We start from the raw sequence: 23,322 nt of genomic DNA, 5'->3' as shown, positions 1-23,322 counted from the left end.
AGCCCCGCCCCGCGGCCGGTCCTCCCCAGAGACCCCGCTCCCGTGCGCGGTGGGGGCCGGGGCTTGGGGGGCCGCCGCCCAGGGCCCCGGCTCAAGGGGGGCCCCGCAAAACTAACCCCCCGGGGCGGGGGGCAGGTGGCTCCACGCGCCGCTCCCATAGGCCGGTTCCAGCGAGGGGGGCGCAGGGAGACCTGCTGCCCCCTCCCCGCAGGGACAGGCCCGCAGCGTGGGGCCACGGCAGGCAGCCTGAGCCCCGCTGCGCCGCCCGGCCGGAGCCTGCGCCTCGCACCGCCCTGCCCCCGCTCAGAGCCCCCTCCCAGACCCTGCCCCCAACGCCCCTGCCCCGGCTCAGAGCCCCCTCCTGCCCCCAAACTCCCTCCCAAACCCTGCCCCCCACTCCCCTGCCCTGGCTCAGAGCCCCCTCCTGCCCCCAAATTCCCTCCCAGACCCTGCCCCCCACGCCCCTGCCCCAGGTCAGAGCCCCCTCCTTCCCCCAAACTCCTTCAGAGACCCTGCTGCCACCCCCTTGCCCCAGCTCGGAGCCCCCCCTTCTGCCCCCAAGACCCTGCACCCCAACCCCCTGCCCCAGCTCAGAGCCCCCTCCTGCCCCCAAACTCCCTCCCAGACCCTGCACCTCCCTCCTGTACCCAGCTCAGAGCCCCCTCATGCCCCAAACTCCTTCCCAGACCCTGCACCCCAAGCCCTTGCCCCAGCTCAGAGCCCCCTCCTGCCCCCAAACCCTGCACCCCAACCCCCTGCCCCAGCTCAGAAACCCTCTGAATCCCTGGGTTCTGGGGCGAAAAGGATGTGGGTATCTCAGCAAAACCAGGGGCACAGCTAGGTTCAGGGGGGACAGAGTGTGGGTATCTGGGCCAGGAGGGCCCTGTGGCTCAGCTCTGGGAGGGAAGGGGGTGTGGGGTTGTAGGGGTCTGCAGACTGCATTTCAAAGGTGTGGCATGTGTTAAAATTAGATTTTACACACAGAGCTATATAAAGCATCTTACCATTAGCGACACACTTGTGATGTGAAATCTAGCTATAGACACATTCTTCATTCTTGGCTCATATCAGTGGTTTTGAAGAGGGTAAATGAAATGCAGAAAATCTTGTTGTATTAACAAGTCTGGAAAAAAACCCTCAAATTCTGTGACAATTATGGGCAAGAAATGTTATTTTTGGTCTATATAAAATAAGTGTTACATTCAACAAAGCCAATATTAAAATTCCTGTAATTACAAGTCAATGCAAGTCAACAGAGCTGGAAATTAATAAAGGTAATTTAGATCGAGTCCTTATGTTTTTCATCAACATAACCCTATATACAGGAGCAGGTCTGAGCCATAACATAATGAAGTAACAAGATGAAGCATTCTAAGATTTCAAGAACAAAGAAAAAGTTCATAGTGTACTTTATTGTGTGATAAAGTCAACCTCTCAGCGCGCGCGCGCGCACACACACACACACACACACACACACACACAGTTCAGCACTAAATATTAATGCTCTCCTCCTCCACTTTTATTTTTCATCAGTATAGTCCCCCTGATGAAGCTGCTAAAAGGCAAGTTACTGTTTTTTAATTAATTTTACACACAGGCCATTAAAATTAATCTAAAAATGTATTAATATCTATATCAGCTAAAACATCCTTGGGCTGCAATGTATGAAAAAAATAAAGATCAGAGAGATCACATAAAAAAGGAATACAAATAAATTAAAAACTAAAAGAACTAAGTACAAAACTCTCCTTGAATATTCATTTTGTGTAATATTTAAAAGCCTTGATCTCAAAGAGGGAAAGGAATGTAGTACGTTTTTCCACACTAATTGTCACCATGATCCCAGTAATTCTTTGCTTTTTTTTTTTGGTCACTTCCTTGTTAAGTCAAAGTTATGATGCACTTGACACTGCCAACTTTTTCAGATGATCCATGAACACCTGGAGACTAACATCATCCGTTAGGATGGGAGATCCTGATTCCTACAATAATATAAAATAAATTAGTAAATAACTGTAAGAACAAAGCAAACATGGTTACCACTAGGACTGTTCTGAAAGGATATCAGGCTTCAGTGCTCTACCCTAATTGCCTGCTAAATCAATTGCATAAGGATATATTGGGAAGAAGCTGCTTGGTAACAAAAGCAACAACATTCCATACTGTGGATTCCCAAAAGAATACATAGTGAAATATTTATTATTCAAGAAGCAACCTGTGTATCCCTGCCCCGGAGAGTTTACATAGACAACATAAAGGTAGAGGAAGAATGAATAGACACAAAACCAAGCACATTGTATATTCAGTTGCAGTACACTTATACCTGGTGAGTTGATTCATTTATTATTAATATTTTTACTCTATAGTACCAGAGTACTAATGTAAACCAGCTGTGATCTAATGGTATCAGACCAGTTAGTGAAGGGTAGATCAAGATGATATTGTGGCCAACATTTTCAAACCTGACTGCCTGAAACTTTGGAAGTGCAGCCTAAATCAAAGTAGCTTGGTTTTCAGAGTTGCTGAGCTCTGGCAGCTCCCACTGCATTCAGCAAGAGCTGTAGGTGCTCAGGACCCAACAAGCAGATTACTGTTCCCACTAATTATCATGTTACCTTTATTTAGGATCTTAAATTTAAAAAAAAATTAGGAGCTTAACATTAGACATCCAGGTTTGAAAATGTTATCCTGAACGTGCAAGTTATTTTTGTTCATCTAATTGTTCCCTGTTCATCTAGTTTAGCTAGTATATTCTAATCAGTTGATATTTACTGTAATGAACACACGATGTATGTCTAGGTTATAAAGAAAATCTGGCTCCTCAGAATTGAGTTGTACATTTCTGAGTTTTTAAATACTGTGACTATCAGAGCCAACACCCAGAAGTTCCATTCTTAGATCCATTGTTACAGGGAGATGTTTTCTCCCCTCACAAAACATGACAGAATTTCAAATCATCAAGGCATCAATGTCTGTGAAAGTTGCTAGCCAGGGGAGAAGCATGAGAGGTCTAAAGCAACCCACAGGAACTAAGCAAGCCATTGTTCATAGCCTAATGCTATGTGATTAGAAAGCAAATAGAATGGGGAAGGAAAATATAAATTAAAAAATGTGTATCTTATATATGCATGCTTCTGTCCTTCCTCCAACAGCAGTAACTCCTCCATAACTCACCTGTCCCCACGCATAGAGGTTATTGTGAGTCTGAGAGGGGTTCACTTTAGACAAGAGGAAGCGGGCCTGTAAAAAACAAACAAAATATTACAAAAATAATAAAGAACATCAACTCCTTCAGGACTTATCACCACACCTCAGGTCACCACAGCAGTCTGGCTAGCCTTTACTTTCAGGCCCTTGTCTAGAGAATATTTTTTTCCTCATTTAACTTGAACTGATGTCCCACTAAAGTTCCAATGCAATAGCTATTATGGATATCACTATGGTAACCACATGATGCAATGGTTTTCATCTCTTGATCACTGTAATAAGCTAACATTTGACCAATATTTTTGGACATCAGTTACTGCTGCTAACTGATGTGTCAGTTATGCTGCTTTTATAGAGGGTGTGATAAGCAGAGAAGGGAATAAGAGGAAGATAAAGCTAAATAGCTTATTACCAGAGGCATATGGACTATACCTATTTTTGTTGGCACAAGTGTTCCCACTTGTTGTTAGTTATGAATGCTGCCATAGGCTTTGGAAGAGAGAATGCCAGGACTAGGCTTCTAATCCAGTGTGACTCAAACAAAGTTGCACTGAATGTATTACCTAAGCTAGATACGTTTTGATACGTAACTATCATTTATTCTCCATGCAGTATGTCATCTGACCATTTTCTTTTTTGCACCCTTTTATTTCAAAGGCCTGTCCCATGAACAATTTCTAAACTACACTTTTAAAACAAACTATTAGTGGTAAGGGCTCACAAGGAAAGATATATAGGCTGTACACTTTGAGGGTTGAATTACTGCAAAGTTATTTAGTCTACAGAATCAGCTTATTACTAAACCTATGAACTTGCTTCAATCAAAACTAATAGACACGTGCTCCTGGATAAGGCTTTGCCGTACCTGACTGCCTCCATGTTCAGTGTTAATATAACGCGGCATTGGGAATCTAGTCTGCAATATTTCCTGGGCATCATCCAATGGGGCTTGCAGTAAATGCTTGAAGTTTTCATATTCAGGCATGTCTTGGTAGCCAGCTTTCCGCCACTGTGCAATCGTCTATTGGAGGAAAAGAGAGAAAGTAGGAGAGAAGTCTCCACGTTACTCCTCACTTTGTAACTTTTGTGTCTCTGCTTTAAAACACTAGAATGTTACAGGAAACACATTTTTATTATTTAGTCAATTACTTTGTATTTGTCTAATCCTGAATTCAAATAAAGGACATGCTAACAAGATGAGAAACTCAGCCAAATATCTACATTTATTTCTGTAGAGCTGCAAGAGCAATTTGTTGAAAATAACCAATAGTTTAAAGTTCATCAAAATATACATTTATGAGGGATATACACAGCATTGTTAAAAATTGCTATTTCTTCGTTTAACTAAGACTTAAATACCATGGCAGTAGTCATTTTCTTGTAGTGTTTATAAGGCTACAGAGACCTGACAACTGCTCCACTCACATACAAATTTACCCCTTCCCGCAACAGATTTCACCAAAACAGCAGATTGGCTCAAACTGCAACATTACAGGAAAGTGATGATTCCTCCTGCTTGACTCAGGTGTACATACAACTCACATTCACATTAATTAGATCTGTGTGCATATCTCTCGCGGAGACCAAATCTCTTCGAAAAACAAGAAGCAGATAACTGAGCCATTGCAAACTGACATGCCTTTAGAGGCAATATTGCAGGGGAATTAACACTGGTGTCATTACACTAGCCCAAGCTTTTCAAACGGCTCGTTTTACACACACAGTAATGGTGCAGGGTAACAAGAGAAAGACACATGATTTGCACTGTACCTCACCAAGGTAGATTACAATCTGGAAGAAAGTATCCATCAGCAGAATTCTGTCAGCAAGAATGCTGCTGCTGTCCAAAAGCACAGGCTGGGAAAGATAAAATGAGAAGTCAGTCACCATGATGCCCTCAGAACTGTATTAAACTTCAAGTTCAGTGCAATAGATCACTGTTCTACAGCAGTACACAACAGAATCAATTGAGTGCCAATCAGTCTGAATAAGCAAATTTCAGAGTGTAGCCAATGACACAAGTATCGCGGAACGAATCATCAAGGTTTCTGCAGGAAATATAATGTGTAGAAAAGCTATTTTTCAACTACATGAGTTTGATTTGAAATGATCTTGGACAAGAATCTCTCATCGAAAGAATATTATGTTTACTGTATGTTCACAACTTTAGAATTTTAAAAGAATATCCTTGTCTTTGAAATACAAATATTTTTCTGAATAATTATCTTAATTAAAGGCAGACCATACTACAAGCTGGACCATTTGTATAAAACAGTACCATTTTGATGACTGACTAGACACCATTAAGGATTGTTCCAAAGCTCTCCGCTCAACATAGCAAGTCAGTGACTTACCTCAGGTGGTCCAGAGAAAGAATAGGAATAAAGGATGGGCTGGATCATGATGAGGGACTGGGTCAGATCTTGTCTGGCAAAGTGATGACGGTAATAGGAAGATTCATCCGGGCTGTTATTAAACACTTGAAGAAATGGAGATCGTCGCAAGTGGAACATAAACTACATTTAGATAGAAAGATGAATGAGAAAAGAAAAATCAATGGATTTTTTTTTTTTAACCTCCCTATTCACAAGACCAGTTTGAATGTACAATAAGTTACTGCCAAAGTCTTTCCTCTAATTAACTCTTTGGAAGCTTCATCTACCAATCGTTTACAGCATTTAACTACATGCCAGGGTGTTGACTTGCATCACAACAAATTTAAAAATCATCAGACAATCATAATTGTGTGTTTTATTGACATTTCTGCCTGTAACTGCCTTTTTCCACATCTCCATGTCTATGCGAAGTGGAGTCCTTACCTGGGGATACAGAGAAAATGAATCTGACAGTCTGAAGGAATTCGGATCATCCTTGTTATATTGTCCAAACTTCTGACACTGTTGGAAGGAATGCGTATTACCAACGGATAATACAGAGAAACATTACACAATGTGGTGTCTCAACATCTCACTGCTAGTAGCTGGGACTGGATGACACAGGATGGATCACTTGATAATTAACCTGCTCTGTTCATTCCCTCAGAAGCACCTGGCATTGGCCACTGTTGGAAGACAGGATACTGAGCTAGATGGACTTTGATCTGACCTAGTATGGCCGTACTTATGTTCTTTTCACATTATTAATTAAGTCACTAATGTGCAGGGCTGTTTCTGGAATAATGATTGGACTCCAACTTCACTTATCATATTTTAGCATATAAATACATATCACAAGCTTAGTACAAAGGTCAGATTAAAAATAACTAAAGGGGAAAAAATTGCTTCCAAGAAATTAATGTTTTTTATTGGATCAGTTATGATCTGATAGCTGGCTCTCATTTAATGCTTTGTATACCACATCACTTAGGCTTCATTATGGCCAAGGTGTTTTGTATGCTACGAAACACTGGTTGGCCCAACGTTCCTTGGCTCTGCGACAGCAGACTGGATATTCTGCAGCAGCGTCATTGAAAATCGATGGTTTTAATGACTGAAATATGCAAACGAACACTGCAAATAAGAGCAGTAGCCAGCCCCTCGCATTTGTTTAGTATTCAATTCACTTTTATTTTACACTGACCCCACATTTTCAGAACTGGACATGCCACAGGCTTTTGTACAAACACAACATAGCAGCATTGTAAGCTATGTCTACACTTAAAATGCCACAGCAGCACGGCTTCAGCACTGCTGCTGGACTGCTGTAGCACTTCAGGATGGACACTTACCAGAGTGACAGGAGGGGTTCTCCCATCGCTGTAGTTAATCTACCTCCCCAGGAGGCGGTAGCTAGATCGAAAGAATAATTCTTCCGTCAACCTAACACCACCTATGCCGGGGACTTAGGTCGGCTTAACTCCATCACTCCAGGTGTAGGTTTTTCATACCCATGAGCGATGTAGCTGGGTCAATTTAATTTGTTAGCACAGACCAGCCCTAAAAGCCGTTGGGGCATAGCTGGAAATTTCGGCAGCTGGGACTTTTGGCGCCTCTAGAAAAGTTGGAGGCAGTCTGGCGTTGTAATATAATCACGTCAGCTGGAGGATTCTGCTGAAATGATCAGTAGTGGACTAGCTGATGTTTATGGGCTGGTCTACACTGGAAACTTACATTGGCACAGCTATGTCTCTCAGGGGTGTGAAAAAAATCTATATCCCTGAGAGTTGTAGCTCTGGCTATCCCCCAGTGTACACAGCACTAAGCTGATGGAAGAATTCTTCTGTTGATCTAAGTACTACATCTCAGGGCGGTGGAGAACTACAGCAATAGCCTCCCCTCCCGTCGCTGCAGTGAGTGTCTACATTGAAGAGCTACAGCAGCGCAGCTGTAGCGTTTTAAGTGTAGACAGAGCCTAGTAGTTTACACAGTTTCAGATTTAACCCAACAAGATTCGCCCATCACACTTACCAATCTGATTAGCTGCCTGTCTAGCCATCGCAGTACATCAGGTCCCTCCTCCGACTCAGCTCTGTAGACTCCCAGACGAGCCATTAGCACTGCAGCTGCTTCCTGGTCAAACGCCGCTTCTATATGTTGGAGCTGACTCTGCGCATCTGCCCAACTGATAATAGCAAAGTTAGTGCTACATACATTCATCTTTACCAAGTACAAAAACTGGATCACGCTGTACAGGCAAAACACCCCGCGTCCAATCCACCCAGACCGCTGGAAAAATTCAGAAATACAGATTATACTAACGCTTCTGCCATCAAAGAACAATACAGTAGGGATTGGCCTATGGAGCTCACTTTCTGGCAATGGTGGTTACTCGAATGCGTCTCTGTGTACTGGAGTGCTGATACTGAGTGACAAACTGCACGGCGCCTCTGCCACCCTGAGGTATTGGTGCATTGTGCTGCAAAACAGAGGAATAAAGTGTTACTCTCATGAAGAGTTTATAGGGTAGAGTTACAGAACAGCAAAAGAACTGCAATGCATTATACGTCAGGCCTGAGTATAATTGCAAGCTTCAGTCCCGCTGCTCAAGAAGGTCACTTTTCAGGGCTGCTGGAAAATATAAGGAGTATTAAGCAACCCCAGAGTAAAAATGGGGGTGGCAAGTTAATTAGATACTTTGCTAACAGGCTCTACATCAGTTGGGCAATAAAGGATGGGAGCAGTTTCTCATCCCTACAACAGTGGAAAAATAGCACATGGAATAAGTATAACAGGTAGGGAAGAGAAAAGAGAAACAACAGCGTCATTGTGCAAGGTAAAAACATTTATCACTTAGCTCTTATCGTGCTTTTCATCAGCAGAGCAAGTAGGAGCATGAATGCAGTCTGTGTGAGACTGTTTTTTCTAGATATGACACTTGTTAATTGATATCTCATACGTTACAAAGGGACCATTGTAATTACTCTTCGGGGATCTGCTAGGGAGGTGATGGCTACTATAGACAACAGTATTCTGTAACTCTACATGAATGAGGAAAAAAACTGGACTGACCTGATTCACCACTTCAAAATATATGGCAAGAGTTGAGCTGGGATCCAGGCTACAGATTTTCCACTGACATGTACTTCCAATACCAAGTTCCTGGAGAGGGTTCAAAGGAAAAAAAAGAAAGTGGTGATCTTTTCTCTAGTGCAGGATAAGTTAAGATCACTTTAAATTCTGACCAAAGGTAAGACTCAGCACGTGCCTTCTACTGCATCTCACACCTAGATACACGTTAAAGTCCAAAAGGGAACTTGAAAACAAATAATTAAATGAAAGCTTTACTGTGTAACAGCTGAAGCCAGATTCAGCTGTCTTCTCCAAGGACACCAGTCATCTTTTTCCACTGGTCAGCCATCCGTGGAACACATTAAGAGCAGCCCTGCAGGAGACCCCACCCCTCACTCAAAGACCGAGCACGTCACCTCCACAATGCACCCAATTTACCTCTAGCCTGGGGAGATGAACCCTAAAGACACTCCCAAACCAGTCTCTCCTCCTTGACAGAACCCAGCATTGCTGTCAGATCACAGGGCTAGCCAAAAGGCTTTGCACTGTTTATTTACTTCTTTATGAAAGATTTTCCATGTTGGTAACTTACGTTTTCAGAGACGCATGGTCCTTTAGCGTTTAGTGATACGCATGGTCCGATAGCCCCTGAGATTTTCAGCTCCCTAGAAGTCTAAAATAGGGTCAGAAAAGTCTGAAAATCAAATCAGTCACACAAAGTACACAGCCGCTCAGCTTTAATCAGAAAAGACATTGATGATCAGAGGTTCCCAAACTGCTCTGCAGAAACCTGGCGGGTCACACGGGGCTGCCTTCTCCTCCTCCTTTCCAGCTGCTAAGTTACATTAAAAGACAGTTAAACCACATCCACTAATTTTCCACGGCAGCTATTGTTGCAGTTGCCACAGGGATGCTGTGCAATCATGAAGGGGAGGAAATGTAGCCCACGTGACTGTATCTCTGAACGCCGCACCACGATTAGAGTTTGAGAACCTCTGATCTACATAATCAGATTTCAGACAAAAACCACAAGCCCACAATTGCCTGTGGGAGTAGGAAATTGTCCTTGACAAGTTAGGGCAAGTAGGGCCAAGCCATTCATCTCTGCAAAGATTAAGCTTTCCCTAAGGAAAAACACCCCAAAAAATCCATTGTCTGTGAAAGTGACAAAAAATGGTCAATTTCTTTCTTCTGCTGCCTGGCTGCAATAGCCTGGGCAAGCACTGGAGCTATTCAGCGTGGGGAGGACAACACCAAAAATGGAGGCAGGGGAAGAGGAGAGCAGCAGAGCCCAAGCCACTCACTATTCAACAGGCTCAAACATGGGACCAGAGAGAAAGCTCCTCCCTTCCAGCAGCCCAAGGGACATGGATGCTTCAAGTCAGTGGGGCTCAGCACCAAGTGCAGGGATCTGCCTGCATGGAACAGCTTGGAAGGCTAAGGAGTTAGGTTAGATACTAAGTGTCAGGATCTTAGAATTCCCTCCAAACAGGCTTGGTTTCAAAACATACACTCTCTCTGGCTGCTGCTTCCATCACTAAGAGCCACTGGAAATTTACAATAACTCACTAAAATGTTGCATGTTGCAAAGTAAGCTTAAGTATTTCATTGTTTACATCCTAGACAGAACCAACTATTTAACAATCTGTTACATCGGAGTGCTCTTTACTGATTTATCTGTTTGTTCTGTTTAATGCGCCCTATCTCTCACCTTCACTTCTAACGTAGCACCAAACGCCATTCGGAATTCTCCATTGAAGTCTTTGCTAAACACCCGCTGGAACGTCTGCTTGAAGAGAGAAGTGTTGAAAGAGTCTCCCATCACCATGTGACCCCTGGGAAGGGAAAATGACAAGGGAACTAAACAACAAGTAACTGGAACGGAATTGCAAAAGATGTCTCTCTCCTACCCTTCTCCCACCACACAGACAGACAGACTTTTTAAAAGTTTCCACGGCGAATTGCAAAGTAAGGAACTAGCTACAAGAAGGATGCATTCCAATCCTCAAATCTGAACATGCTGGCACCACCCCCAGGGGCAGGGCACAAAGGAGCAAGTTCTGGGTTAACACAAAAATGGAAAGTACAGTAAGTGTTTATGAAAGGGGTTAGATTGACAGCCAGGGAGTTGTCCGTTTGGCCACAGAACAGTTCTTGCAATGGCAGTGCAGTCTTCCCCATCTGTGTGCTAGAATGGAGATTGGGGAAACCTCATTCTAGGGCTGGAGGGTAGTTCTGTCTTTATCTGTTTATTTTCCAATGCATGCAGTGCGCCTAACTCATAAACTACTTGATGCCGTAGCAGTGATGATGCTTGACACATTACAGAAGTCCCCAACCCACAAACAACCACCAACTAAATCCTCTTCTAATTAACTCACCTCCTCAGAAAAAGCCCAAGTAAATGGATAGGGCCTAATAGCACAGACTGAAGGTCTATCACACCAAGGAAGGGAAGAATTCTAGAGCTAAGAGTCTTCTATCGAAAACACCTTGCCTCCAGAAAGACGAGCATAGGGACCTTCCAGATAACTGGCCCAGTAGATCTCAACTGGCAGATTAAAGAGACAGGCAGTCCCTACAATAATCCATGTAGTGGTTGGCACCTCTGCAAATGCCACCAGCAAGGGTGCTACTCAGTGCAAATGATGATGGTTGGACTGGGGATACATGCCCACTAGGGATTGAAATGACTCTTGGCACTGGCTTCTTGACTCCAGAGAGGCCTAGCATCCGTAAGAAATTATAATTCTGCTACTACCCTGAAGCAAATTCAATCCAGTGCCTTAGCACCAAGCCCATAACCAAGCCCTCCTGGTACCTGCAGAAAATTTCATTTTGCATGACACAGTGCAGGATTAACAAGCACTTAACATTATGCTCATAATGCCACTGCTCATCATGTGACTGCTTAATCTGTTTTTCAACTCTCCTCTCTGGAAGTGTCCTTGCTAAGTCTCAGTGAAATAAAACGTGTTTGTAGAAAAAGACTGCATCCAGGGTTTAGGAGTTGGTTAAAACATTAAATCACCCTTCTCTAAACAGGACATCTGCTTTGCCACTGACTGCATCAAAATTCATCCCATACAAGCTGCCCTGAAGTACGACCCTGCACTACTGAAGTCAAGGGCAACTTTGCCATTGAATACAACAGACACAAGATCAGACTGCTAATGCTTAGAATCAGAGAAATGACAACAATTTTCACCTCCATACATTTATATCAAACTAATCATTTCCTATCCCACTCTTCCCCCCCAAAAGACAGGGCCATGCTTGCTCACTGCTCAGGGCTGAGGACATACCCAGTGAGGTTTGCACAACACTTCATCTCCAAAAGGCCAGTCTGATCAAGAGCGCAGGCGTAGATATCAATGCAGTGGCCGTTGGCTGCTGTGCGATTAGCTAGAACCTCGTAGTGCTGTGGAGACAAAGGGCACGCAGAGTTTTTAAAACATTCCAACAGGCAGGTAAGGACTTCCTTGGGTTCTACAGCTGGGGCCAAAGCAGGAATTTGCCCCTGGGAAAGCATGTTCTATTTTAATGGTGACATACCACCCCTAAAGTAAGGGCCCCAAATCCCAGAGCCACAATACACAACGAGCACTGCATTAGAGCTTGCTTGCGTTTCACTTCTATGACCTTTGTTTTCATCTCCAAACTGCACTGTACATTCAGAGTAAATGCAGCACGTTTTAACCACTTAGCTATGTGTCAAGAAGACCCAGGAGGCATTTGGAGGTTGACTGGTTCTCAGCAGGAGACGCAAATGCGCTCTCTTGCCAGGAAGAGAAGAGGGGTTAGGATACTCCTGGAACTGAGGGTCGGATCCTTCTGCCCTCCGAACGGTTGAGGAAGACATGCTAAAATACCTTCTTGCTCTCTGGAGAAAGACCTGTGCTGGATGCAGACTAGGACTGAGGGACTTAGCCTTGTTTGGGACTTGGTGGAACAGAACCCGGCCTTATACCTTGACCTAGGTAATAAAAGCAGCATCTGTATCTGACGGAGACCCAGGTCCATGTCTGGGCATACAGGCCTCAGGGCCACAAAGAAGCAGCGTGCTTGTCACTAGTAAAGTCGCACAAAGAGGTTAGTAAGGTGAAGTGCAGCTCACCAATAAAGATCTAGGATTAGCTATTGGTTCCCTAGGGGTGGCTTAGAGCCATGAGCTGGCAAAACTGTGTTGCCACCACATATACCGTAACACCCAAACCAGTTTTACCCAGCAGGTCCACGACATCGTTTGTGCAGCAGAAGCAGTGTCTTTGCTTTAGCAGACAGCAAGACCTACCTTTGTGGCCTTTTTCATATACCGTGCATTGTCCTTCTCTATGTCATGCCAGGAACGAATGGGGGTTTTCAGTTCGTCTCCTACCACCATGCCGGGCCCTTGTGTCGGTGGCCCGCCTGTAAACAACATTATTCTGGCCCCTGTGTTTGGAAATGTGCCCTAAAATAAAATTAAAGCCTTATTTTAGAGATTAAAGGACAGCAATACTTTTAATATACTTTTTGGGGCAAGGTCTGTCTACCTCTGTGTACAGCACCTAGCATGTCAGGGGGCTGATTATGATGGGGGTGTTTGGGTGCTCCCTTAAAAAATAATTCCTGCCTTCTTGACATGGAATAGTGGGGACTGATGCTCCGCTGTCAATTTCTAAACAAGGGGAGGTCAGATTTCATGCTCCCACCCCAGGAAGCAGGACTGTATCTGCTCCCATCTTCCCCCCTATGCCTCAGGTGATCTATCCACAAAACCAGTGTATGATTCCACAGAGATGCAGTGAGGCTCTGATGCATCTGAAAGCCAAATATTGTTTGTAAATATCTCTGAGATTCCTGAATGCCCTCATACAAAGCATCTTTCAAATATTATTTAAGCGTAACTATCCCTGACATCACACCCCAGGAGGTGTCAAGTAGGGTCATTTTCCCATAACAAAATTGAGTAGGTATTTCAAAAGTTAAGGGATGTGACAAACTACACTCACGTCTGATATGTAAGGCCCTACCAAATTCATGGCCGTAAAAAACGCGTCCTCTTGTCTCTGGCTGTGAAGTAAGGGTGGCAATCCCACGACCCCCCGACAATAGCCTTGCGACCCACCCCCACCCTGACCACCTTTTGGGCGAGGACCCCCCTGGTTACACCACCATGAAATTTCAGATGTAAACATCTGAAAACATGAAATTAACTAATTTTAAAATCCTCTAGCCGTGAAATTGACCAAAATGGACCATGAACCCTATTGATACACAATCAGGCCACAGACCAAGTCTTTCAAATACTGAGACATACTGGCCAAGCACAGCATAATCCCATAAGATTTTAATTTTACCAGGTAATCTCACATTAAGAGTGAATTAGGATTACCTCCAATAAACCAACAGCAATTGACAAAGCTACTCCAGTTGATCGCAAGGGTCGCTTTCCCTGAGTCACTGGCCACGGGTCCCTCTGTAGTTCCCCAAGAAGATCTGTCAGGTTCATGTCAATCTTCTGTACGGGCTGCAGGAACCTGCAAGAATTCAAAATGAACAATTATAAATCCTATTGGTTTGGTCTTTGCTGCCAAAAACTGTATCAAAGTAATGCACCTCTTACACCTGAAGTTTTCAAAACAGGCGCAAGGAACAGATAAACAATTTGATCAGAGCAAGATACAAAGAGCACAAAGCATGAGGACTTGGAAAAGCTACTCCACCAAAATGCACAAGAGAACTGGCCACGGAACAAGAGCTTTATGAGTGAGTGAGTGACAGAGAGCACATGAGCTAGGACCCAACACAGGGAAAAACAGTTTAATCTGGAAACAAACTCCCGCTGTTTTCTAATAATTCATTATTCTGCTCGACTTTTACAATATTATTATTTGTATTTCATTAGTGCCTAGGAGTCCCAGTCATAGACCAAGGCCCCATTGTGCTAGGCACTGTACAAACACAGAATAAAAAGGCAGTCTCTGCTTACACTTTAAGTAATAAGTTTTCAAATGCTGGCTCCATATAGAAATCCAGCATGGATGGTGCTATTTTTGGAGTCTGTAAGAAACAGACATTATGAAAGCACTATAGGCTGCTCAAATAAACCCCATCAATATAGATCTACAATTGTAAACAAGTTATTGCAATGAGAGAACTCAAGCCATCTTACAAAGGATTCTCTTTAAGAAACCCGCATTTAGGGGCTTGGGTCCTACAAGTCATAATGTGAACATGGGCTCTGTCCTGCCCTTCTGGGATAGTGTGTTTCACTGAGCCACTTACCTGCTTGAAATAGGTGGCTGTTCCTGAGGCTGAAGAGGTCTTCCCTGCTGAACGGGTACCACAGGCCTTGTAAGACCCAGCATATCCTACAGGACAGAGGGAAGCGGTGGGAAGGATAAACTTGATTACTTAAACATCAGATCTATTATTTACTATCTAGCTACCGATCCGAGGTACTTATCTAGCCCCTCTTCCCCTAGTATCTAACTGCTTCACATTCTTTAATGTATTTATCCTCATACACCTCTGTGAGTTTGCTATTCTCCCCATTTAACACACAGGGGAAACCAAGGCACAGACAGGTTAAGTGACTTGCCCAAGGTCACACTGGAAGTCTACAGCAGAGCAAGAAATTGAACCCAGGTCTCCCTAAGGTTCGTGCCCTAAACACTAGACCATCCTTCCTATTTGCTCTCTACAAGCCAAGAGTTTGAAAAGGGGGGAATGTGATAAGAGACCTAAATGGACTTACATGTTAGATTAAGTGTAGGAAGAGAAGGCAGAACATACCTGTATTTGCTTAGCTGTCAGGTCCTTGGTCCCTCTGAAAACATAGCTCTTGGAGATTCCTTCGCAGCTCAGTTCATGAACCTGGACCATTCTGCCAAATGTGATCAGCCCCACCAGTGCATCTGGAGGCAGCAGACTCAAGGACATCTGCAGGGATTCCTTCAATGCTTGCAAGTCTTCCTCTTCCAGACACGTGTCAACAACGTAAAGGAAGATCAGTGGGGTTGGGGCACCTCTCTGTTGTGGAAAGAAAAAGGTTTACTATGAATCTGTATATGCTCTCAGTGACACATACTGCCCACCCTCCTTGGGCTGGGAATTCTCATAATGAAACAAAATATTTTAATCACAATGGTTATAGAAATAAGAAAACTCTTATGTCTTTCACTCACAAATATCCATTAAAAGTCAGCAAGTTAAAATATCTTGTTTCGGGAATATCACAGCGCTCCTCCTGAACGATAGAGAACAGCTAAAACAGATCCGCAACTGGATCAGCAAAAGATGGTCACCTTTTCTCATGACTGGAGGCATCAAGAACAAAGCACAATGCAGGCAGGACAAAGACCTGGGAGACACTTACCTCTCCATTGACTTATTTGAACTATGAAACTGGTTTTAGAGACCCACTGCTCAGTGGGTTGGCAGGATTGGGCCACAGTCTATAACAACAAGACTAAGGGCTTGTCTACACACAGATTAATTCTGAAATGGGTTAAACTAAACCAGAACAAGGCACTCTTGTCCTGGAATAAGGATGTCTGCACATGGAGTTATTCAGGAACAGCTACTGCAGAATAGCTATTCCGGTCAATTTCCAAGTGTAGACAAATGCTTAGAATATGGCTTTTTTGGCTTCTATTTAATTAAAATAGAGAACCTGGATGCTAAACATTTCCACTCTCCAGTCTTCACATGAAAATTGTATACACAGATTTTTAGAGGAAACCTATTTAAATTAAAAAGCTAAAAATGAATGGCTTAACCCAAGAGATCAGACAAACAGCAGGGAGTTTAAACTGTGCTTAATTAACCTAAAGTCCAACTGCATTTTGCTCATGAAAAGACTTTATTCAAGTTATCTTAAATAATCTTACAGCATACATATGTGTTTCAAATGTTTTCTGAGAATCCCAAGCTTGACCATGATGCACTTACCTGCACTATGTATTCGATTGTGGAAAACTGAGGCATAAGTTCTGCTGGCTGATTTATTTCGGATATGCCTGCATACGCTGGAGGGAACTGAAAATGAGAAGCAAGGATTAGAAAAAGCAAGTTAACTGTGCAGGTTATTTGAAGAAATGTACAACAGCAGGTATATCTCCTGCATTATGAAGGCTGGATGATGTACAAGGGAGGAAAGCTTTCGAATTCAAGTACGTGTTGCTCAATTGCTTATTTCCTGATACAGCAGCAAACTCTTTTACCTGAATAAAATGCAGCATTGGTTCTTCAATGCTTTTCATTATGAATGGACAGCAGTGGTGGTTAGCAGCATGTGTATAGGTCTGAAGCATAATTCAATTAGAAAGCAACTGAAAATCGTTTAGTCAGATGATACACAGCGTTTCTGACAGCAGACATCCACTTCCAGCACAGCAACTTTCATACTCAGAAGAACAAAAGACAATGATGAGCCCTGGCCTCAACATGCACAAAGAATATGATGAAAATGTAAGGCACAAAAATAACTACAGATCAGCTGCCTGTAGCACATGCGCTGGCAAACAGCCACTGGCAAAACTGAACCAAGACTGGAAGAGATGAGATTCCACTGCTTTTACATCACACTGAGTAAAAAGAAATGCTGAGCTGGATGCACCAAGAGAAAGAGGCCATGGGGAAGGGTCTCATTAGCAGAAATTTCTACTTATTTTACTACCCTTCGCTAGAGAACGCTATCAATTGAATACTCAATGAAGAGAGCATGAAGTGGATAGAGAAGATAATGAGAAAGTGAAGCACTTTTCCAACCTACCTGGTTTCTCTGAAAACAGAAGTTACAGGCCCAGAGCTTGGCACGATAATCAACTTGGCTAGAAGAAAAGAAAGGTAGAACATTTAGTTCAAAGGTATCAATTTTATAGCCAAACACCTACCAGGCTTTACAGTTGAGATGAAAGAAAATAAAAACACTCAATATATTTTCTTAATTTTAATGACCGAGTTAAAGGACCTCAGATTCACAGATTTTAAAGCCAGAAGGAACCAGTAGATCTAGTCCGACTTTCTGTAGAACACAGGCCACAGTATGTCACCCAGTTACCCCTATATTGAGCTCAATAACTTGTGTCTGACTACCAGAATATCTGCCAGAAAGACATCAAGGTTTGATCTGAAGACATCAAGAGAACATAACGCATCTAGTTCAGAAAGGCATCACCATTTCGCCCGGTAGTTTGTTCCAATGGTTAACCACTTTCACTGTTAAAAATCTGTGCCTTACTTCTAATTTGAATTTGTCTGACTTTGGGTTCCTGTTCTGCCTTTCTCCACTAGGTTAAAGAGCCTTTTAGTACCCAGTATATTCTCCCCGGGAAGGTCCTTACACCGGAATAAAGTCACCTCTCAATTTTCTGCCTGTGTTTTGGGGTTGGTGTTTTTGCTCCCAACGCGTAACTAGCTGATAGTTAACAGATGCCACAAGTCAGTGGAATATTACTATTATTTATTATTTGTATTGCAGCAGGATCTAGGACCCACAGTCTTGGAGCAGGACCCTAATGTGCAAGGGATGTACAAACAAAATGATGGTTCCCTGCTCCAGAAAGCTTGACCCCCTTGGCCCCTGTAATTTTACAGCGTGAAGACTAGTACAGTAACACTGGGATGTGCTCTCCTTCCTCTAGCTCAGGGGTCGGCAACCTTTCCGAAGCGGTGGGCCGAGTCTTCATTTATTCACTCTAATTTGTTTCGCGTGCCAGTAATACATTTTAACGTTTTTAGAAGGTCTCTTTCTATAAGTCTATAATATATAACTAAACTATTGTTGCATGTAAAGTAAATAAGGTTTTAAAAATGTTTAAGAAGCTTCATTTAAAATTAAATTAAAATGCAGAGCCCCCCAGACCAGTGGCCAAGACCCAGGCATTGTGAGTGCCACTGAAAATTAGCTCACATGCCGCCTTTGGCACCCGTGCCATAGGTTGCCTACCCCTTCTCTAGCCTTCCTTTACAATCACACTTCCTGTTGATCTCATTGGCAACACCTTCCTCCCAATACTTGTCAGAAGACACACAGGTCCATAAGATCATCATGGGAGTTTGAGAACACGGAAAGTGTTTCCTCCCCTAAAATAAAAGCACACGCACAAACAAAACCTTTCTACTTACATCAAACCTCACCTACATCCAGGAGGATTACAGTGTTGATTCAAATTCCCATTTTGCCACCAAAAGCACAGAGACCAGTCTCTTCAGACATTCCTGGCCCTAATTAATATGTAGAGCCCTGCAAATCCACAGATAACTGCTTTATATCCGCAGATGTGGATATCCATGGACCACTGTTGTGGCTTGTGGGTTGGATGCAGAGACCAATTTTGTATCTGCGCAGGGCTCGACTAATATGCCCATCATTGCAGCCTCTAGGTGCTAGGCATGCTTTTCATTCAGTTTAAGGTGCACAGCATACTAACATTACACAAGGGCAACGTCTCAGTGATTAGATATACGTAGCTATTTGCACATCAGTGCTGGCTTCCCTTGAATCGCTGACCCCCGAGCTCGGATAACCATTTGCCTCTCCAACCCATTTCTGCTTCCTTCTCATTCTGGCAGCCTGGACTAGCAGACTGGCATTCTTTACTTATCACTACATGTGCAAGTGTTTGAAAAATTTCAGGACACCTAATCTGAAGGGTCTCTTGGGACAGGCCCTGGACTGAGAGACGGGGAAGGAAAGGGATGGAGATCAGGGAAAACAGATTGTGATAAGCTCTATTTCCATCCAATGTTAACGTTCAGAGGTTAGAGTTAAGTCAGAAATTCATACCAAAGCGGGTTGAGCACTGCTTTGCAAGTCTGCCTGCTGCAAAGCACTGGTTCATATTGTACAGGCGGCAGGTCTAGACGTTCTTTCAGGGGAGTCAGTAGACAGGCCAAGGGTACGACCATTCTTGTAGCCTCCAACCTGCTGGAAGGCCACACGTTCCAGCTGAAACGCACTCCGTCTCGCTCTTCATTTTGCTGAATGAACTCCAGATATGTCGCCATGGAATCTTCAAGGTTCTGAAAGAAAGGACAACCGATATGACACATGTTCATTCAGGAACCACTCACTTGAGCGACAGCACGACAAGGGAGTTATCACTTGGCAGATAAACACAAGATGACGAGATTCCAGCCCTAAAGAGAATACCATCAAAAGTCGGAAATTCTGCAAAGATGGACACCCATCAGTGGGACTACTCACACGAGTAAGTTACAGTCCATACACAAGCCACTGCAGGATCAGGCCCTACATGATGAAATTAGCCAATCCCACAATAAAATGAGCCAGTATGAGTACATCCACATCTATTAAGCTCTCACCCAGTGCTCTGGCCAAGCTACCAACATTTAAGAGCCAACTGAAATCAGCAGATCCCAAATGCTGCAGGTAGACCTCACCCTCACACAAGATTACTCCCCATTAAGCATGAGCATCTCTTTGCGGTAAACACCCCAGTTCCCCAACTCTGCTGCCGACCTCAGCCTCACAGCTTCCAGACCAGTGGTTCTCAACCCATTTACTACTGTGGGCCACCTATGCAGCTCTGTCTGTGAATGCGGCCCACGTAACACACAGTATATATACTACCTGTATGACCCTGAGAATGTCACGTGGGCTGCAGCTGTGTGCTGACTGGGCTGCAAGCCACCCCATGGAAGGCTTGGAGAAAACTGGTCAGGCTTGCAATACAGCCTGAAAGTCACCAAATGAGAATGTGTGTGGACCAAAGGAAGAAGCAAGTTGTAGAACGCAGGACCTTTCACAGAGGACATCTTGCTGCCAGCCCTCCCCTGTTTGTAGCAGGAAAGGGAGCTGTTAGCCTGAGCACTTCAGATGATCTCTGCTCTGTGGCAGCAAGAGACAAAAAGACCCCAAACTATTTAGGGCTTTCAAGGTAGAAATGTAAGGTGCTGTTTCACCTGGAAATCACTGGTTGCCATGCAGATCATGGAGCATCGTGTAACGTGGTCCCTATGTGAAATCCCTATGTGAGATGTGAGATTCTGCACTGGCTGCAAGGAGAAGACCCATGTAAAGTGCATTGCAATAATCGATCCTACAGGTGACACAAGCATGGCTAATCAGGCCAAAGTCTGTATCCAAAAGGAAAAGGACACAACATCCTCAACAAGGGCAGGTAGGAAATACATTTGACCACCACTGCCGTCTGGGACTCCAGTAGCAGTGGTGGAGATAAAAACATCCTCAGGTGCATTTAAAAACCAACCACAGACACAAACATTAAGCAGAGATGCAGACAGAAGAAATGTCTCCCTCATACCCAGTATAAGCATTCTCTGAGTCACAGCTGGGTTGCGTGTCAGTCACCCTAATGTGAATCCATGTCCCAATCTCCGTCAGAGAATAATTTGCCTGATGACATCTTACAGAAGACATGGCATGGAAAGAGCGCTGAGTTCCTTTAGCATACTGAAGAAATCATCATTCCTGCTGCCTTACCAAACTGTCTACCAGCACCACATACACACTGAACAAGACAAGACAAGATGAAATCCTGGGGAACCCCATATGAGAGCACCTTCACGACACATAAGAAACTGCCCTCCATCCTTGAGGCATCCCAGAAAATACAGACCCGCTCAAAAGCAAGACCATATCAGTACCTGTTAGGATCCATATACATGTTAATGGTCAATGGCCAACACTGTAGCATTTAATTTCAGAAAGGGGAACTAAAAATAAGGTTAGTTAACCAGAAATTAAAAGGTACAGTACCAAAAGTAAAATCCCTGCAAGCCACATGGAAACTTTTTAAAGACACCATAATAGGGGCTCAACTTAAATGTATGCCCCAAATTAAAAACATAGTAAGAGAACCAAAAAAGAGCCACCATGGCTAAACAGCAAAGTAAAAGAAGCAGTGAGAGGCAAAAAGGCATCCTTTAAAAAGTGGAAGTTAAATCTTAATGAGGAAAATAGAAAGGAGCATAAACTCTAGCTAATGAAGTGTACAAATATAATTAGGAAGGCCAAAAATTTTTGAAAAACAGCTAGCCAAAGACTCAAAAAATAGCAAAAAAAAAAATGTAAGTAAATCAGAAGCAGGAAGCCTGCTAAACAACCAGTGGGGCCACTGGACGATCGAGATGCTAAAGGAGCATTCAAGGACAATAAGGCAATTGCGGAGAAACTAAATAAATTCTTTGCATTGGTCTTACAGTTGAGGATGTGAGGAGGAATCCTCAAACCCTCTACACAGTACTACTTCCTCTAAGTGCTCAACACACAACCCCATCCCCAGGGTTCAGAGCTCTCTCCCATGAGCCACTCAGCTGCATCTAAACATCATGACACCCTCACCAGGGTCCCTGTGCTGAGCAGAGCTTGTGAGTCAGATAGGCAGGCTGACAGCATCACAAAACAGGAGCTGACGGAATTGACTAATCCTGACGTAAAGAAGTTAGCTAATCCTGGGTTAATAGAGGAACGCCTTGCCTCTTTAGTTTTAAATGTGGCCTGTAGCCAAGATGTTCTCAGAAGGTCTTTGTGAAGTTTGTTGAACTGCGGGTGTTAGTTAGAGAGTGAGATCAGGGCAACATTTTTTAAAAAGGAGAAATTTTAGCTGTTTCCTCTGTGAAAGAGAGAAGTAGGGCCCCTCATGCCAACCCCATACTGGGGGAGACTCCCCCATCCCACTCCAACAGCAACACAGTGGCCTCACACCAACCTCCACCCAGAGTGGGGGAATCCGTGATGTGGGGGTCCTTGTCCCTCCTTCACTGCCCACAACAGAGACCCAGGGGATCCTCCCCCCGTTCTCTGAGCCCTAGGGTTGCCACCTCCGAAGTACAAAACCCCCACAATATTCAGGATGATCCTGAGCACATCAAGCTGGGCAGCGAGCACCGAACACCCCGACAGATTCCCGGGGCAGTGACCTCAGAAACGGGACAATACTGGGGAACCTGGACAGGTCCAGCAGCCCTACTCAGGTCCCCAATCGTAGAGGCGGCAGCCCCAAAAGCAACAGTGGGGCCCTTTCCCCTCCTACAGTGGCCTGGGGAAACTGACCCCACCCCCCACTGGGGGACCCCCTCACCCCATCCCCCGACTGGCAGGACTCCCTCCCCTGACCCAGGAGACTCTCTTGCCCCATCGCCCACTTGGGGGGACCTCCTCCCCTGACCCAGGGGATCTCCCTCGCCCCCTCACCCCATCCCCTACTGGGGGAATCCCCTCCCCTGACCCACAGGACCCCCGCACCCCTTCCCCCACTGGGGACCTTCGCACCATCCCCCACTGGAAAGGAACCCCCTCCCCAGACCCGGGGGACCCCCTTCGCCCCATCCCCCACTGGGGGACCCCCTCCCCTGACCCGGGGGACCCCTCCCTCCCCTGGCACCTTCCCCCACTGGCCCGGGGGGAGCCGTCGCCCCCTCCCCTCACCCGGGGAACCCTCCCGCCCTGGCGGACCCCCCCTCTCCCATTTCCTCCCCTCCCCAGCCTCAGCACCGGGGGGGGCCCTGGCGGGATCTGCCCTCCCGCCGCCCCCGAGCACCCACCTGCCCGCGGTCCTGTGGCTCTGCCGGCTCCGCTTCGCAGCGCCCGACGATCCGTGTCCCGGCAGCGCCCGCGCCCGAAAGGCCAGCTCAGCGGCGGGGCTGCCCGACAGCGAGATGGCGGCGCGGGCGCCTCGCCGGCTACATTGCC

At 44.8% G+C, this 23,322-nt stretch overlaps 1 protein-coding gene across 1 annotated transcript; it reads right to left on the bottom strand.

Moving 5' to 3' along the window:
- Positions 1-1,164: 1,164 nt before the first annotated feature.
- SEC23B (SEC23 homolog B, COPII coat complex component) lies at positions 1,165-23,291 on the bottom strand. Its single transcript, XM_074949727.1, has 20 exons — positions 23,175-23,291; positions 19,432-19,667; positions 17,416-17,473; positions 16,593-16,679; positions 15,435-15,671; positions 14,925-15,010; positions 14,032-14,176; positions 12,949-13,107; positions 11,960-12,075; positions 10,366-10,489; positions 9,247-9,327; positions 8,655-8,744; positions 7,955-8,061; positions 7,614-7,767; positions 6,027-6,104; positions 5,562-5,723; positions 4,978-5,064; positions 4,073-4,228; positions 3,175-3,240; positions 1,165-1,982 (listed from the first exon to the last, which is right to left on the bottom strand). The coding sequence occupies exons 2-20, from the start codon at positions 19,650-19,652 to the stop codon at positions 1,893-1,895; spliced, it is 2,304 nt and encodes a 767-aa protein (XP_074805828.1). The 5' UTR covers positions 19,653-19,667; positions 23,175-23,291; the 3' UTR covers positions 1,165-1,892.
- Between the last annotated feature and the right edge of the window lie 31 nt (positions 23,292-23,322).

Source organism: Natator depressus, chromosome 3, assembly GCF_965152275.1.
Source record: "Natator depressus isolate rNatDep1 chromosome 3, rNatDep2.hap1, whole genome shotgun sequence".
Lineage (NCBI taxonomy): Eukaryota > Metazoa > Chordata > Testudines > Cheloniidae > Natator > Natator depressus.
The sequence above is the reverse complement of the archived record's forward strand: the minus strand, read 5'-3'. Positions and strand labels throughout refer to the sequence as shown.